At 61.3% G+C, this 13,986-nt stretch overlaps 1 protein-coding gene across 1 annotated transcript in view; it reads left to right on the forward strand.

Moving 5' to 3' along the window:
• Positions 1–13,875, forward strand: part of FBF1 (Fas binding factor 1) — a 15,924-nt gene extending 2,049 nt beyond the window's left edge. The window contains exons 2-25 of the mRNA XM_074889118.1: positions 1,065–1,092; positions 2,117–2,203; positions 2,641–2,701; positions 3,429–3,513; positions 4,191–4,344; positions 4,571–4,704; positions 5,069–5,171; positions 5,290–5,685; positions 6,355–6,432; positions 6,688–6,782; positions 7,456–7,514; positions 8,371–8,505; positions 8,708–8,808; positions 9,188–9,361; positions 9,878–9,985; positions 10,269–10,408; positions 10,708–10,826; positions 10,958–11,068; positions 11,460–11,636; positions 11,949–12,125; positions 12,315–12,452; positions 12,558–12,687; positions 13,056–13,165; positions 13,727–13,875. Coding sequence (XP_074745219.1) covers positions 1,065–1,092; positions 2,117–2,203; positions 2,641–2,701; positions 3,429–3,513; positions 4,191–4,344; positions 4,571–4,704; positions 5,069–5,171; positions 5,290–5,685; positions 6,355–6,432; positions 6,688–6,782; positions 7,456–7,514; positions 8,371–8,505; positions 8,708–8,808; positions 9,188–9,361; positions 9,878–9,985; positions 10,269–10,408; positions 10,708–10,826; positions 10,958–11,068; positions 11,460–11,636; positions 11,949–12,125; positions 12,315–12,452; positions 12,558–12,687; positions 13,056–13,165; positions 13,727–13,810 — 2,984 coding nt within the window. The 3' untranslated portion in view covers positions 13,811–13,875. The remainder of the gene's footprint in view (positions 1–1,064; positions 1,093–2,116; positions 2,204–2,640; positions 2,702–3,428; positions 3,514–4,190; positions 4,345–4,570; positions 4,705–5,068; positions 5,172–5,289; positions 5,686–6,354; positions 6,433–6,687; positions 6,783–7,455; positions 7,515–8,370; positions 8,506–8,707; positions 8,809–9,187; positions 9,362–9,877; positions 9,986–10,268; positions 10,409–10,707; positions 10,827–10,957; positions 11,069–11,459; positions 11,637–11,948; positions 12,126–12,314; positions 12,453–12,557; positions 12,688–13,055; positions 13,166–13,726) is intronic.
• Positions 13,876–13,986: the final 111 nt, after the last annotated feature.

A 13,986-nucleotide genomic window follows, 5' to 3' on the forward strand; every position in this document is an offset into this window, starting at 1 on the left:
GGGTGTTCAGGGCTTTTCCTGGGCCCAGGCTGGAATTCCTGCTGCCGAGCAGGAGCAGTGACTGCACGCTTCCCAGGAGCTGTAACCCCAGGGCCTGGCCTCTGGCAGGTACCTCCTGCTTGAACTGGTTTCTGGGTGGCTGGAAAGGAGGACTGTGATTATCCTTTATCAATTAAACACCAAGACAGGGCTTTAAAGCCCAGTGGGGCGGATTATTGGTGCCAAAGCCAGCTTGCTGTCTCTGAAGGTACGTTTTGGGGGTGTAGCAAACCCCCTGCTCCCCGGGTGTCTGAGCCCCGCCAGCCTCTCGCACGTGTCTCCCTGCGGCGCCGCTGCAGCGTCTCCTGCCGCGCTCCTCGGCCCGCGGCTGGGGGGGGTCTGTCTCTTTAAGAGCCGCGCGGGCGGGCAGAGCGCGCCGCGCAGCGGGTGCGGAGAGGCGGCGGTTGGGCCGTTGGGCGCCCGGCGGCGGAGAGGTGGGGGCTCCCCGGGGCGGCGGCGGGGGGACTCGCTCCCTGCGGGGCTCTTTTGCAGCGCCGGAGCCTTGTTCCGAGCGGCCGGGCGAGGCGGAGCAGCGCGGAGGCGGAGAGGGGCCCCGGCAGGAGCAGGCGATCGCGTGGGCCAGAGGTAACGGGGGTGGTGCGGGCCGGGCCGGCCGCTGAGGAGACCCTTGTGTCCCTGCGGGGAGCGGCGGAGAGCGGGAGCAGCCGGGAAGGCGGCGGGAGAGCAGGGGAAGGCCGGGGCGCCGCGGTGGTGAGTGCGGGGGGTGCTGAGGCGGGCCCGGGCAATGCGGCTGTGCTGCTCCGGCCCCTCTGGGGGGGGCAGAGGGACCCCGCGGGGGGCGGGAGGGGCTGTGCTCGCCGCTGCCGCTGCAGTTGGGAATGTGTCGGGGTTCCGGCGGTTCAGGGGCCGTTTCCCGAGCGGCGGGGCCGGGAGGGGGACGGGGGGGCTTCGGTGTTGCTTGTGGGGTGCTCTGGAGAACCGTGCCCCTGGCTCCGGCGGGGTTGGAGCAGGACCCGGCCAGCCCCGCGCCCTTTTCTCATGAGGGAATTTGTCTCTCTCTGTAGGCTACAAAACCCCAGAGAAGTTTCGGCGGTACGTAGCCTGGGGCGCGTTTGCTTCGCTGTCCGTAGGCGCTTTGTTCTGCGGGAACGCGGGGCCGGAGGCGGGGGGCAGTGGGATCAGGTGGGGGTCCTGGCTGCGGCGGTGGTTCCTGGTCCTTGGCTGAGAGCTGCAGTTGGGTGCGTCGTCTCATCCCTGAAGCAGAGACATTGACCTGCCTCTGCCAGCGAGGGGCTTTGCTTATCGGGGTCCTACAGTCCTTTCCTGCGGGCTTTCCCCAATCCAGAGCAGAATAGATGCCTTTATTTCAGTTCTTCCCCTCACCTAACGCCCAGGTGCCTGTTTGGGGGCCTCTTGCAGCCCCTGATAATTGAAGCAGCGCTTTTGGGGTTGCCCAGGGCCTCTGAGCCACTGTGGGGTGAGAGCTCCCAGAGGAAGGGCTGCTTGTGGCCAGAGACTGAACAGGAAGCCGCTGACTCCTTGATAAAGAGAACTCCTTTCTGGCTAAGTGGAGTGAAGTCTTTTATCCACAAAATACTAGGTCAAGTCCTGGCAGTTCTCTCTAGGAAGGCCTTATGCTGATGGTGCTTGAGACTAAACCTTTATTCTTGGGGGATTTCAAAAGAGCAAGGCATACTGAAACTGGGAGCTTTTCTGCACCTGCGTGGTGAGCTCCTCTGCCTCAACACCTTTAATGTGTCTGGTTTCAGAGTCTGTGGATGATCTGCTTGGCGACCTCCTGGGATACTAGGATGGTAAAAGGAACCTTTTTTGCAGCTGAAAGGGCAGCATCCTTATCCTCTTACTCCCCTGCTAGGAGCGGGAGGTGCTGGTGCAACAGCCAGTGATCTCTGAGGGGGAGGAAGCAGCAAACAGGGTTTTCCAGAGTCAGAGGCCATTGAATAGGCTGGATGTCAGCTTGGGGAGGCCCAGTGAAGTTCACCTCTGATTAAAAGCCTCTGTGTCCCTTGGGGAGACAGCAAATCCCCCTTTGGGGTGCCCAGGTCAGGTATATGCCCATGTCCGTCATCCTCACATCTCCCTGTCTTGTTTCCAGACGAAAGCCCCGTGAATTCTACAAGAACTTCCTGGCTGGCCAGGGGCCGCAGTGGGAGAGCCCGGGGCACCAGCTCGCCAGCCAGAAGTGAGTGCCTTTCAGACACAGCCTCTTGCTCTTGGAGATCTCTCTGTGCTCCCCAAGTCCTTGTGACGTGCCCCGTCCTCGGCTTCTCCCCCTCGCTCCCTGCCCCGACAGCGATTGCCCGGGAAGGCGAGTTACTGGCGATGCCTTTGGGAACTGGGAGCCCAGATCCTGCAGCTTTCCAGCGAGAGCTGGGTGCGCCCAGCCCGGTACATCTCCTGTACATCTGCCTTAGGAGAGTTGCTCGCTTAACTACAGCAGTCCCAGCGCTTCTGTCTTTTATGCGGGTGCTATTTTCGCCTCCTTTTCTGTTGCACAACGTGGCTGCCGTGGTGTGCCCGCGTGGTCCCCTCCACCTGCCGCCACCTGGCCTGGCTGTCTCCAACGCGCCCTTGCCGAGCTCACGGGTGCTGTTGCTGACCCCCGGGCTTGTGTCACAGGTCCCGTGTAGCGGAGGATTTCTTCGACAGATTCCCTGCAGAGGACGTGGAAGCTGCAGAGGTGAGCCCGAATTTTGGGAGAGAGCCTGGGTATCCCGAGGGCTGGGACTGAGCTGGGCCAGGCTTGCCCCTGGTGTCACCCCAGCCAAGTCAGCAGTGGGATATCGGGGGGAGCTGTGAAGTCTGACTGAAGAGGTGACCCCTCTCTGGCGTGGCTGTGGGGGAGCTGGGCTGGGGGGAGCGGGTAGATGGTGGGAGAAGGGGTTGTGGGTGCCGTGGGTGGGCTGGAGCAAAGCCAGGGGGGCACGTCGTGCTGCAGCCCAGCCCTGCTGGGTGCTCTTGGGAGGAAGCGTCACAGGAAGGACCCTCACCCAAAGCACCAGCCTGGGTGTTCCTGACGCTTCTCGCAGAGGCAGTAGGATCTCAGCAAAGGAATCAAGGCACGGGGGGTTTCCAGTGAGGGGCACACCAGGAGGAGCTGGGCATGTATTCTCCCATTCCAAACAATGAGGAAAACTGGGGGGTGGAGCATGGAAGCGAGGGGTGAGGAGTTTCCAAAGTCTGCTTGTCTCTGATCTCTGCCCTCCTTGGCATGCAGGGATCCAGTGAGTCCGGCAGAGAGCCCCAAGGTCTGCTATAGAGCCTGAAGGTCAGTGCAGAAATATCCTTGGTCTGAGCCCCGCGTGGGCTGCAGCCGTGGCCTCCAGCACCAACCTCCGAAGGGAGAAGCAGCGCTGAGGCAGGAGTAGCACTCGCCCTGCTCCCGTTGCTGTCCTGTTGCTTTCCAGTATTTGGACGACCCGGAAGCGGATCTGCTGGGAGAGTCGAGACCCGGTTCTAGGCCAGGGAAGACAACTGTGAAAGGTGCTACAGGTTACAGAACTCACCTTTCCTTTCTGGGAATGGAGCCTCAGATCTTCCCTTGGACCTCATCCAGCCTGTTCTGCACACGGCCAGATGAGAACCGGTGTTCTGGGTCAGGATTTGGGTGGCTGAGGGCGTCGCTGGTCCACCCCAAAGCACAGTTGCACCTCTGGGTGGGATCCAGCTGCACTGTGACCGTGTTACAGTCACTCGTCTCTCTTGCTGCTGCAGCAGGGATGCCAATGGGTCTGGTAGTCCCCTCAAATCTCCTTTCACCCTGAAAAATCCCCTCTGGACACGAGTAGCAGCTGGTGGGTTGGGGCAAGGACTAAGGTGCATTGGTGGAAGAGGGACCTTGGGCAAAGGTGGGGAGCAATTCTCTGAGTAGAAACTTGCAAAGCTGAAGAAGCTGCTCGTGTCTGCCAGAGCTGGAAACCCCAGTGTGAGTGACACCCAGCAATGTCCCATCAGTGGCCATGGATCAGGCAGTAGCATGTTGCCACTTTGTCACTTGCTGTGAGATTTGGTCACTGAAAAGAGCTATTTAAAAGTGACTCTGTAAACGGTCCTGAGAGATAAGGAGGAGAGGCAGGGCTGCTCTGATCTCTTGTTGGGAGGAAAAAAAAAAAAAAAGACAAGCCCCAAGCCCAGCCTAAACCTCGTACCATGTGTGATCCCACTCACAGAGCCACCTGAAGCCCAGACGCCCCTGCGCACCGCGACCCCAATGTGGAAGAGGAAGGAGCTCACCTTTGAAGAGGACGGTGACGACCTGATGGCTGCCCTGGGACTTGGCAGTGGCCCAGGAAGAGATGGCAGGCAGGGCAAGAAGGCAGAAGAGTAAGGGCGGTGAAGGGGTGGCGGGAGTAAAGGAGGGGGATGGCTTGTGTCTTGAGATGGTGCCGCCATGGTGGGTGGGGGATGCTGAGCTTGTGCCTGTGGGTCCCCGAAAGGGGCAGGAGCAGCCTTGTGTGGCAGAAAAGAGGCAGAGCAGGCTGGCAAGGCTGTGTGAGGAGGACCAGCCCTGCCTGTGGGAGAAACCCATCTGCTGCTGTGTCCCCAACAGAGAGGAGGTCCGGCCAGCCCGCACCAAGCTGGATGAATTGCTGGGACGAGGCTCCATGACCAGAACCCTGGAACTGCCAGACCTGGGAGAGCGCCGGGAGGTCAAACTGGCGAAGGAGTACCAAAAGCAGCCAGGTGAGCACAGCCAGGGATGCTGGGAAGGGCTGCAGAGGTGGCAGCATTGGCTTGGGCGAGCAAGATTGATTTCTACTGCCCTTACAGGGGAAATGCCCTTCTGCCCTCGCGGCAGCCTGGCAGCATTTGCACAGGAGCTGTAACTCGGCTGCCTTTGGCCGTGGGCTGATTCTCAACAAAAGTTTTTTGCAGCCACTCCGAGGAGGCCCCTTGCTCGCCGGTTTCTGGGCAAGACGTTTCCAGCTGTGTTTTCCCAGATGCAGCACTGTCAGTGGGAATTGCAGGGGGGGAGGAGGAGGAGGGCTGGAGTCTTTGCCGTTGGCTGCTCCTCTGGGCGCTGACTCAAGGCCGCTTGTCTGAACAGAGAAAGAAGAGGGCCGGGACAAGGACGATTTTGTGTTTGGAGCATACCAGCCCACGGTGGCCTCCATAGCCAAGGGCCGGCCGTCGAGAAGGCAGCCTCTGAGGTATTGTGCTCTCTGTGTGTCTGTAGCTGCAGCCACCGACCACGCTGCCCCTGCAGCAGAGCGGGCAGGGTCCCCGGTGTCCCTTCGCAGACAGGGATGTGACTGCTTCTCCTCACAGCAGGTTTTCAGCCGAGAAGAACAGCGAACTTAAAGCAGAGCCCCTCTCCAAAGCTCCTCTGTCAGCCAGCCAGAGCCCCGCACGGGGCCGCAGAAATAGAAGTGGCTGGCTGGGCTTGAAACATGAAGATTTTTTTGATTTGGAGCTGTCGTTTCCAGCAAAGGCCAGTCCTGCAGGGAGCTCCCCCAGCCCTGCCGCAGCTGGGCAGCCCGGCCCTGCCAGACAGCTCCTGGCTGCAGAGGAGGCAGCCACTAAAACTGACCCGGTGGAGAAGGAGGACTGGCTGAGTGCTGCCTTGGCTCAGAAAAAAGCCCAAGCGCAGGCGAAGGCCCAAGAGAGGACCGCCAAGCCCTGCGAAGTCCCAAGCGAAGGGGTGAATCCCGGCTCTCCTGTCAGGTAAAGGCGTGGTTGATGGCCGCAGCGCTCCCGTCTGCTCCGCGTGTAGCTGCTCCAGCAGGAGCTCTCAGAAACCCTGGGCTCGGATGTGAGAAATGAATTTTAAGCACTGTCTTGTCTCAGGTTGGGGTAATAATGTGGGGCTGTGTCCCACTGATCCAGCCCGCAGTCCCCTCACACCTCTGGGCTCTCCTGCCAATTGTAGCCAAGAGGGCACACAGTGCCGTGGGTCCCACGGAGCTGTCCTGGATCAGCACACCCCCGCGAGCTCCTCCCTGTGCTCCTCGTTCCTGCCTTCATTCCGCTTCCTTCTTCCTAGTTGAGGCAAACCACCTCCTCCAGCTGAGTTGACACAGAGCCAGGTCCAGCCTTGTGCCACTGAAGGGGACTCTGAAGCGAATTGCAGACAGAGAGCCCTGTGGCGTGGGCAGGGCTGTGTTGGCTGGGGCTGGTGCTGCCCAGGGGAAGGGGGTGGATGCAGCAAGGAGAAACAGCGGTGAGGGAGGTTTTGAGGTGTCTTTGCTCCCACTGCAGCCCAAAGGCTGAATCCTGCCACAGCTGAGTGGGACAGAGGCTTTCCCCTGCCAGGCAGGAACTGGTGTTGGGGGAAAGGATCTTGTCTTTCCTCGCCTCCTTGGCTCTCCCACATCGGATGCTTTTTGGTTGCAGCCCGCCAGCAGCCTCCCCAGGAGCACGGCCACAGGCAGCCGCCGTGCTGGACAAGGCAGTGAACACAGACAGCTCCAGGTAAGGCCACCTTCGCCTTTCAGGCGTGCTCCACGGGAGGGGTGTCTTGCAGAAAGCAGCTGCATGTGGGAGATGGGGCAACGGGGAGGGCTGGTAGCCAGCGGTGATCACACTGCCCTGGCACCTCTGTAAGCGGGAGGGCAGGCGGCTCTGAAGTTTAAAAACTCCAAGAAATGGCAAGCAGGAGAATGTCTGCGCGCTTCTCCCTGAGCTGCGGCGCTGCTGTGCATCACTCGTGTCTCTGTGCCCACGCAGGCCACCGCTCCCCTGGCTCAGCACCATGAAACAAGCCTCAGCTCGCCCGTTGGAGGCTGCACAGGGGGATCCCTCGAGCGACGCCAGTGCCTTGGGTGAGTTTCATGTGGTTGTACGGTTTGGGCAGCAGGAGGCAGAGAGGGTCCCCCGGCCCTGCAAAAACAACCAGCCACAGAAAGGCAGGAGCCGCAGCATCGCCCTTGTCCATGTGAACGCTGCCCAGGCTTTGCCCAGCTGTTGCTGGAGGGGGTTGCCAGGCTGCAGGATCCCACCATGCCCATGTCGTGGTGTGGTGGGGACATGGTGCTGGGGTGCACTGAGCTCCACAGCGCTGCCTGTGGGGTTTCAGAGGGCTGCTGGGGACTTGCTCTCTCTGAGCAATGGGTGGGCCTAAGTTTGTGCTGCCCCAACACTCGTCCCACTAGCGTTGTGTGCTGGAAGACCCCCTCCTGCCCTTGGCTGAGGCTGAGCACCACTTCAGATGCCACTGAAAGTGGCTGAGGGGACCCAGCCTCCTCCCAAGTTGATGGAGATGGAGGAGGAGCCATGCTTTGCCCCCAGACTTACTCTGCAGAGCAGAATCCCCGCCACTGTGCATGAGGTGGGGTAGGGATGCGGGTCTGGACAAGCCTGTCTGAGCGTCCATCCCCAGCTGCCAGAGCGGGGCAGGACCCTTCTCGCTCTGCCGAAGAGACCCAGGCCCTCGTCCTTTTGGGAGGGAATGGTTCCCCTTGGCCTGTCTGAATCACAGACTTGTTGAATTTTCAGTCCCCGCAGCCTCGTTCCCAGGAGAGCAGGAGACGCAGCGCCCTGCTCCGCTGGCTCAGGTAGGTCTGATGGGCCTGTGCCCCCGAGAGGTGCAGGATCGGGGTGGTGATCATGAGCCCTCCCCTGCCAACTCAGGGTCACCCAACTGTCCGTGCTCCCTGGGCAGGAGGATGGATGTGCTCCGCTTTGCAGCTCTGGGAGCCTGTGTTCATGGAGGCAAAGGCTTTGGAGAGCCCCAAGATGCCACGAGTTGTATTTGTCAGGCCAAAGCGTGTGTGCTGTGGCTGCTTTGTAAATCGTGTGCATTGACAAGCCTGCATTGCCTGAGCAGTGTTGACAGAGTTCCCCAGGCATCTCTGTATCCTATTAATGAGACATCAGAGGCTCCAGCTGACGAAGGACTTTTTCTTCAGCTGGTTTTCCCCAGTATGGTGGTGAAGATGCTCTGAGATTGTTTCTAGACAAGTGAAGGGGAATTGGAGCCTGTGACAAGGAGGGCAGCTCTTGCTTGGTCTCATCGAGCTGGGCCTCCTGGCCCAGCCCTGGTGGCAGGACACACACTGTCTCCCTGAGGACTCATGGTCTTATCCTTGAGTCTGTCCCCAGAGAAGGAAGAGCCCAGCGTGCTTGTGGCTGGGTAGGGGCTGCCGAGTGTCACCTGGGCAGCAGTGAGGTTGGGCTGGAGGTGTGTAGAGGAGGGACTGCAGGAGGCTGGGGCTGGGTCGCCATTCCCGGGCTGGGAGGAGATGCTCTCCTCAGGGCTTTACCTTCCCAAGAGCGTCCCTGTGTCTGCGCAGGTTAGCACAGCCAGGGCACAGCTGCAGGCAAGGCACATGCCTGCCTTTGGGGGCTGATGGCCACAACACAGAGCCCCCGATCCTGAAGGGCCTGGGTCTTCTCTCTCTGTCCCTGTAGGCAGAGTCCCCAGCCCTGGGCTTGCTGCCTGAGAGGAGGCTGGGGGCTCCCGCTGCCCAGCCCCAGGAGGATGCAACGGGCTGTCAGGCAGCACTGCTCCGTGCCCAGGACCGTGTGGCAGAGCTGGAGAGCCAGGTGAGCCACATCACCAGCTGGATGGGGGAGCAGGGGTGACCCAGGGGGAGGAGCAGGGGCCACGCCTGCTCCCAATCTCATCAGGGGGACAGGGCAGAGAGGAGGAAGCTGCGTGTCCAGAGAAGCCTGCGGCTAGCAAGTGCTGCTGTGGGAGCTCTGTCCCCTGGGTGGCACAAGGACCTTCTCCCTGGGTGCCCGGCAGGTCCGGACACTGGAGCTGGCACGGGCACAGGACAAACTCTTGATGGAGACCCTCCAGCAGCGGCACCAGGAGGACCTGGATCTCCTCCAGAGCACCCACAGGCGAGAGCACATACTCCCCTCCTCTGCCAGGGCCTTACCTACAGCCCTGTCCCTCTTCCCGCTGCCCAGATCCATCCCTGGGGCGGGCAGGCCCAGAGCCGTGTGGGTGTGGAGCTGGTGGGGGCAGAGAGGAGCCCCATAGGTGAGCCAAGGTGGGGGTCTGCTCTCACCCACACTGTCCCGTGGGGGAGAAGGAGGAGGAGCCGGTCCCAGGGCCAGCATATCCCCAGCCAGGGCTCAGGCTGCGGAGAGTTGCGTGTTTCCCCGCGCCCCCAGCGATGCCACTCTGCTCCGAAATCCCCGCGTGCACTGTGGGTGGAGAGGGCTGGCTACTGCCCTGAAAGTAACACTTCTTCCTGGCTGTGACTTCTGCGGGCAGGAGCCAGGTGAAGGTGCTGGAGGAGACCTGCAGGCAGCGGGAGCAGAGGCTGCAGCAGGAGAAGGAGCAGCTGGCGGCTCAGCTCCTGTCGCAGAGGCAGGAGGCAGAGCAGGCGCAGGCAGAGCTGGAGCAGCGGAGCGCGCTGGAGCTGGAGCGGCTGCGAGAGCAGCAGAGGTGAGAGCGGCCCGAGCGGCACACGCGTGGGGCTGGTGCTCCTGGTTGTGGCAGAGGAACTGGGGAGTCGTTTGGGGACACGGTGAAAGGAGACTCCAGAAGCACTGGGCTGTGGGCAGTTGGGTGGCTTTTGGAATGGGGATTTGCTTTGTAGCCGGACAGAGGGAGGTGTGGCTGGAGACGTCCTTTCAGAGTGAATGCACTGTATTTTGAAAGATGCTGAGCCCGGTGTTTTATCTCCCCCAAAGCCCTTTTATCCAGGTCAGTGAGTCACTGGTGTCCACACACTGGGGGTCAATGAGAAATCAGTTTCTGGCGGAGCAGCCCATCCCCCCCAGCTGTGGTCCGTGCCCAATGCGGATGCCTGTCAGTGGATGCCCTGGGACAGAGCCCCGTGCCAGCTCAGCTCCTGGGACCTGGTTCTCAGGCCCTTGACCAAGCCTTGTCCCCACTGCCCGTCCTGGGTAGCCCTGGTTTGTAACAGCCCGTGGTGGGCTCCTTCCCCGTGTCCTGCAGGGTGTCTGTGCAGGAGCTCCGTAGAGAGCACGAGGAGCAGCTCCAGCGGTTGAAGTGGCTGAAGGACCAGGAGGTCGATGCGGTGACCAGCGCCACTTCACACACCAGGTACCGATGGCCAGCGTCGCGTCCCCGCGTTGGTCCCTGGCCACGGTGTTCCCTGTCCTCCGGGGAAGCAGCCTCGGACCGTGGCACCAGAGGCCATCCCCTCTCCCACCCCCTGCCTCCAGGGACGCTGAGCTCTGCTGATGCAGGAATACTGCTCTGCTCTGCCCCAGAGAGGTTCGGGGCAGGGCTGCCCGGCCTTTGGCCCACCACATGACCCCCTCTCCATTTCGGGGAGATGAAGCGTGTCCCCCCGGGGTGACCCTCCCCTCGCTGCTCTCCGCAGGACTCTGAATGGTGTCATGGATCAGATAGAGAAATTCTCCAGCAACCTGCGTGACATCTTACAGAAGGTGGAGGCCACACATCAGACCACCTCCCAGGAGCTGGCCATGGGGGCACAGATGCAGGAGAAGCAGCTCAAGGGTATGTCTGCCATTCCTTTGTGCCGAAATGGCCGCGGGGTCCCCGCCGGGGCTGGGGACACCCAGGAAACAGGGAGAAGGTGCTCCGAGTTGGCCAGAGGCTGGGAGCCAAGGCTGGCAGAGCCTTGCCTGCCTCGGTCACTGGGCATCTCGGGGTCTTTCCTTTCCAAAACGGTGTCCTGGGGGGGGGTGCAGAAAGTGCTGAGCACAAATGTGTGCTGTTTTTCTGTGAATGCGGGGTGGACAGAGCGGGGCTTCCCTCTTCATGCTGCTCATGGCCCTGCTGCTGCCTCTCCCCAGTGCTCCAGGACAGGCTGTCCCAGCAGCAGAGGGACGCAGAGGAGGAGCGGCACCGATTCCAGGAGGTGGTGGCCAAAATGGAGGCCAGGCTGGATGAGCAGACTCGGCTGCTGGAGCAGGTGAGCCCAGCCTGTGTCCTCTGCCCAGCTCAGCCCTCCCGTCTGGGGATGGGCCGTAGGTCTTGCCTACTGGAGGTCCCTGGCCTGGAGCCTGCTAATGGCATCTGTGTCTCCTCTGTGTCTGAACCCAGGAGCGACAGACGGTGTTGGCGGAGCGCTCCAGAGCAGAATCGCTGGAGGAGGAGCGACGAGTCATCACCCAGCAGCTCTCCGTGGAGCGAGCAGAGCTGGAGAGGGCGAAGGTGAGGTGGGGCGGAGATCTCCAGGTGCTTTTCACATGTCCTGTGAGTCTGAGCGGGGCTGCACTGTGGTGTGTGGTGGAGGAAAGTGCTGGGCTGCAGCATCCTTCCTCTGCCTCCTCAATCCCACACCCAGCTGCATGGTGAATTGCCCTCAGACCAACACTCTGGCACACGGATGTGAGAGGCTGCTGTGTGCATGCACGGTGCTGCAGCTTCTCGGGAAGCCTGGGGCCAGAGCTTTCCATGCAGGGTTCACGCCAGGCGCCTTGGGCTTGAGGCAGCCTCTAGGTGTTGGCTGGGGTTCAGTGGCAGAGATGGGTTTAAAGGAGAAAAGTGCTCCAGCAAATGGGACTTAGTGCTTCCTCTCTCCCTCTCTGGCGATGCTCTCCAGAGTGCGTTGCTGGAGGAGCGGAAGTTGGTGACACAGAAGCACACGGAGGAGCGACAGAAGCTGGCGGCCGAGTGGGCTGAATTTCACACCCAGCAGGCACGGAGCAAGGAGCAGGACACGGCCCGAATCCTGCCGATGGACTCCCAGGGGGAGGGCCACGTCAGGAGCCTGGCCAAGGTACCGCAGCAGAGCCCCTGCCCGTGGCCTCCAGCACCCCCTTGGCAGGCTGCCGCGTGGGTCCTGCCTACAGGGGAGACGTGGAGTTGTTCGAGGCAGACACATCGCTCGGGGTGGTGAGAATCAGGCTGTTCCGGGAGCAGCCCAAGGCTGGGTGGGTGAGGGTACTGCTGGAGTACCTGGTGGCTCTGCACCCCAAACTGGCACACACGAGAAGCTCAGCAGGGGCAGATCTTTCCCATCTCTTGGGAAGACACAAGAGAGTGTCCAGGACAGCAGGTCATACATTGGTTTCCCCTGTGCCCATCCTAGGAGCGGGCAGAGGTGAAGATACGGGTCCGCGCACTGAGAGCCCAGGAGGAGCAGCTGGCGAGAGAGAAAGAGCTGCTGGATGAGGCCTGGCAGGAGCTGAAGGCGGAGAGGGAGGAGGTGAATGGGGCTGCGCTGCGCGTCCAGCAGCAGGAGGAGGAGCTGAAAAGCGTGACCAAGGTAAGCGGAGCATCTGCACTGCCATTCCCAGCTGCACACGGGCTGGCAGCAAGCTGGGCTTTCACAGCCCTCCCAAAGCAGGGGCAGAAAGCCTGTCCTGAAAGGGGAAGGAAGGGATGCACAAAGGAGTCCTGCCCCAGGGCAGCGAGGGTCGCTGTCCCCAGCCTCCCCAGCTGCTCTGCCTTGCAGCTCTCCTCCCAGAAGTATGAGGAAGGGCAGCGAGCCCTGCAGGAGGCACGCAGGGTCGAGTCGCAGGACCAGTCGAGGCTGCAGTCCCTGCAGCGGCAGTTGGAGCAGGTCAAGCAGCAGCAAGAGCGTCTGCACCAGGCAAATACCCCCTCGCCTTCCCTTCTGGGCCTGGGGCCGCTGTGCCAAGGGCCCGAACCTTTGCCAACAGCTTCTCTCTCTCCCTTTCTCCCTGGGATGGGGCAGGACCGGCTGAGCATGGCTCAGCAGAAGAGCCAGCTCCAACAGCTGCGCCAGGAGCTGTCCAAGAGCCCCACGATGCTGCAGACCACAGGCCAGGACTCCAGTGCCCCTCTGAAAGGCTCCAGCATGCTGTGTAAGGCTTTGTGCTTGCTGCTGGTGGGAAGGGACGTGCTGGGGGGCAGCTGCACTTGTATTCCACTTCTCAGGAGGCTTGGGCTGTTCCTGGGGGCTGTTTTAGTTCCCCTGTATATAAACCTCAGATGGGTGTTGGCCTCCTTGTCCTCTGAAGGAGCTCAGTGAAGCTCTGAGCCAGGGCAGTGCCAGGAGAGGGCAGAGGGGCCAGGAAGGGAGAGGCCGGTGGGTTAAAGCCCATTTGCACTGGGAGCGTGGGGAGGACCCTGCTGCAGAGACACGCAGGCAGCACCCAAAGGGATGCTGTGTCATCTCTGTCTCCAGTTCCTCTGATGGCGGCAGCACCACACAATTGGGCTTCTGTTCCAGGCTTTCCACCTCCCATCAGCAGCCCGGGAGGTATCCAAGAACTCCTGGCCAGGGCCAGCTCCGTCGAGCTCAGCGCCACCCTGGCGATGATGAAGTTCCGAGCCCTGCAGGTGAGTTGGTGGGAGACTGGGGTGGGAAGGGGCTGGGTGAAGCCTGATCTGAGCCTGATGGGAGACAGCCCAGGCTGTGGCTCAGATCATTACTGAGCTGTGGGGCTGGGCGGGCTTGTAGAAGCCCTGGTAACCTAGAGGAGTGATGCTAGAAGCAAGGACGGGTGGATCCTCCTCACAGCTGGTCTCAGGCTGATGGATAATGTCCTCCGTGGGGTTGCCCTTGTCCTCGCCCTATCCCTGGGTGGGAGAAGCCAGCTCTGCTGGCCTCTGGCTTCATGATGTCCCCATCCTCTCCCGTCAGCCCCCCGATTCCCTGCTGGGCCCTTCCCCAGGCAGGGCTGCTCTTTGAGGCTTCCGCTGGGGGTCTTGCTCAGAGTGTGAGGTTGTGGACTCGGGGCGGGGGGAGCCCCCACACCCCAGGGGGTACCACGGATGGTACCTGCCCCCTGCTGACTGCAGGAAGGAGGGTTTGGGATGCTTCCCTCCCTTATGAGTGACACCCGGGACTGTCAGCCCCCTTCTGTGGCACTCTCTGATATCTCTTCCCTCTCTTCTCAGGACCATTATTACTTAGAAAACGAACAGTTCTTCCTCGAATCCCTGAAGAAAGTGTCCTACAAAGTTGTTTCTCTGCCAGGCTGAAGGGGTGGCCTCCCCATGCCGTGCCCAGGGGATGGCTGAGCAATAAACCGATCTTCACACGCTCAGGAGAGTTTCTGTACTTATTGAGGCCTGGGTGCTCGGTGGACCTTTCCACAAATCAAGCACAGCAACAGCAGGTTTTTGTGCTGCTTGTATACACAAAAATCAGAGGCTTT

This window comes from Strix uralensis, chromosome 19, assembly GCF_047716275.1.
Source record: "Strix uralensis isolate ZFMK-TIS-50842 chromosome 19, bStrUra1, whole genome shotgun sequence".
NCBI lineage: Eukaryota > Metazoa > Chordata > Aves > Strigiformes > Strigidae > Strix > Strix uralensis.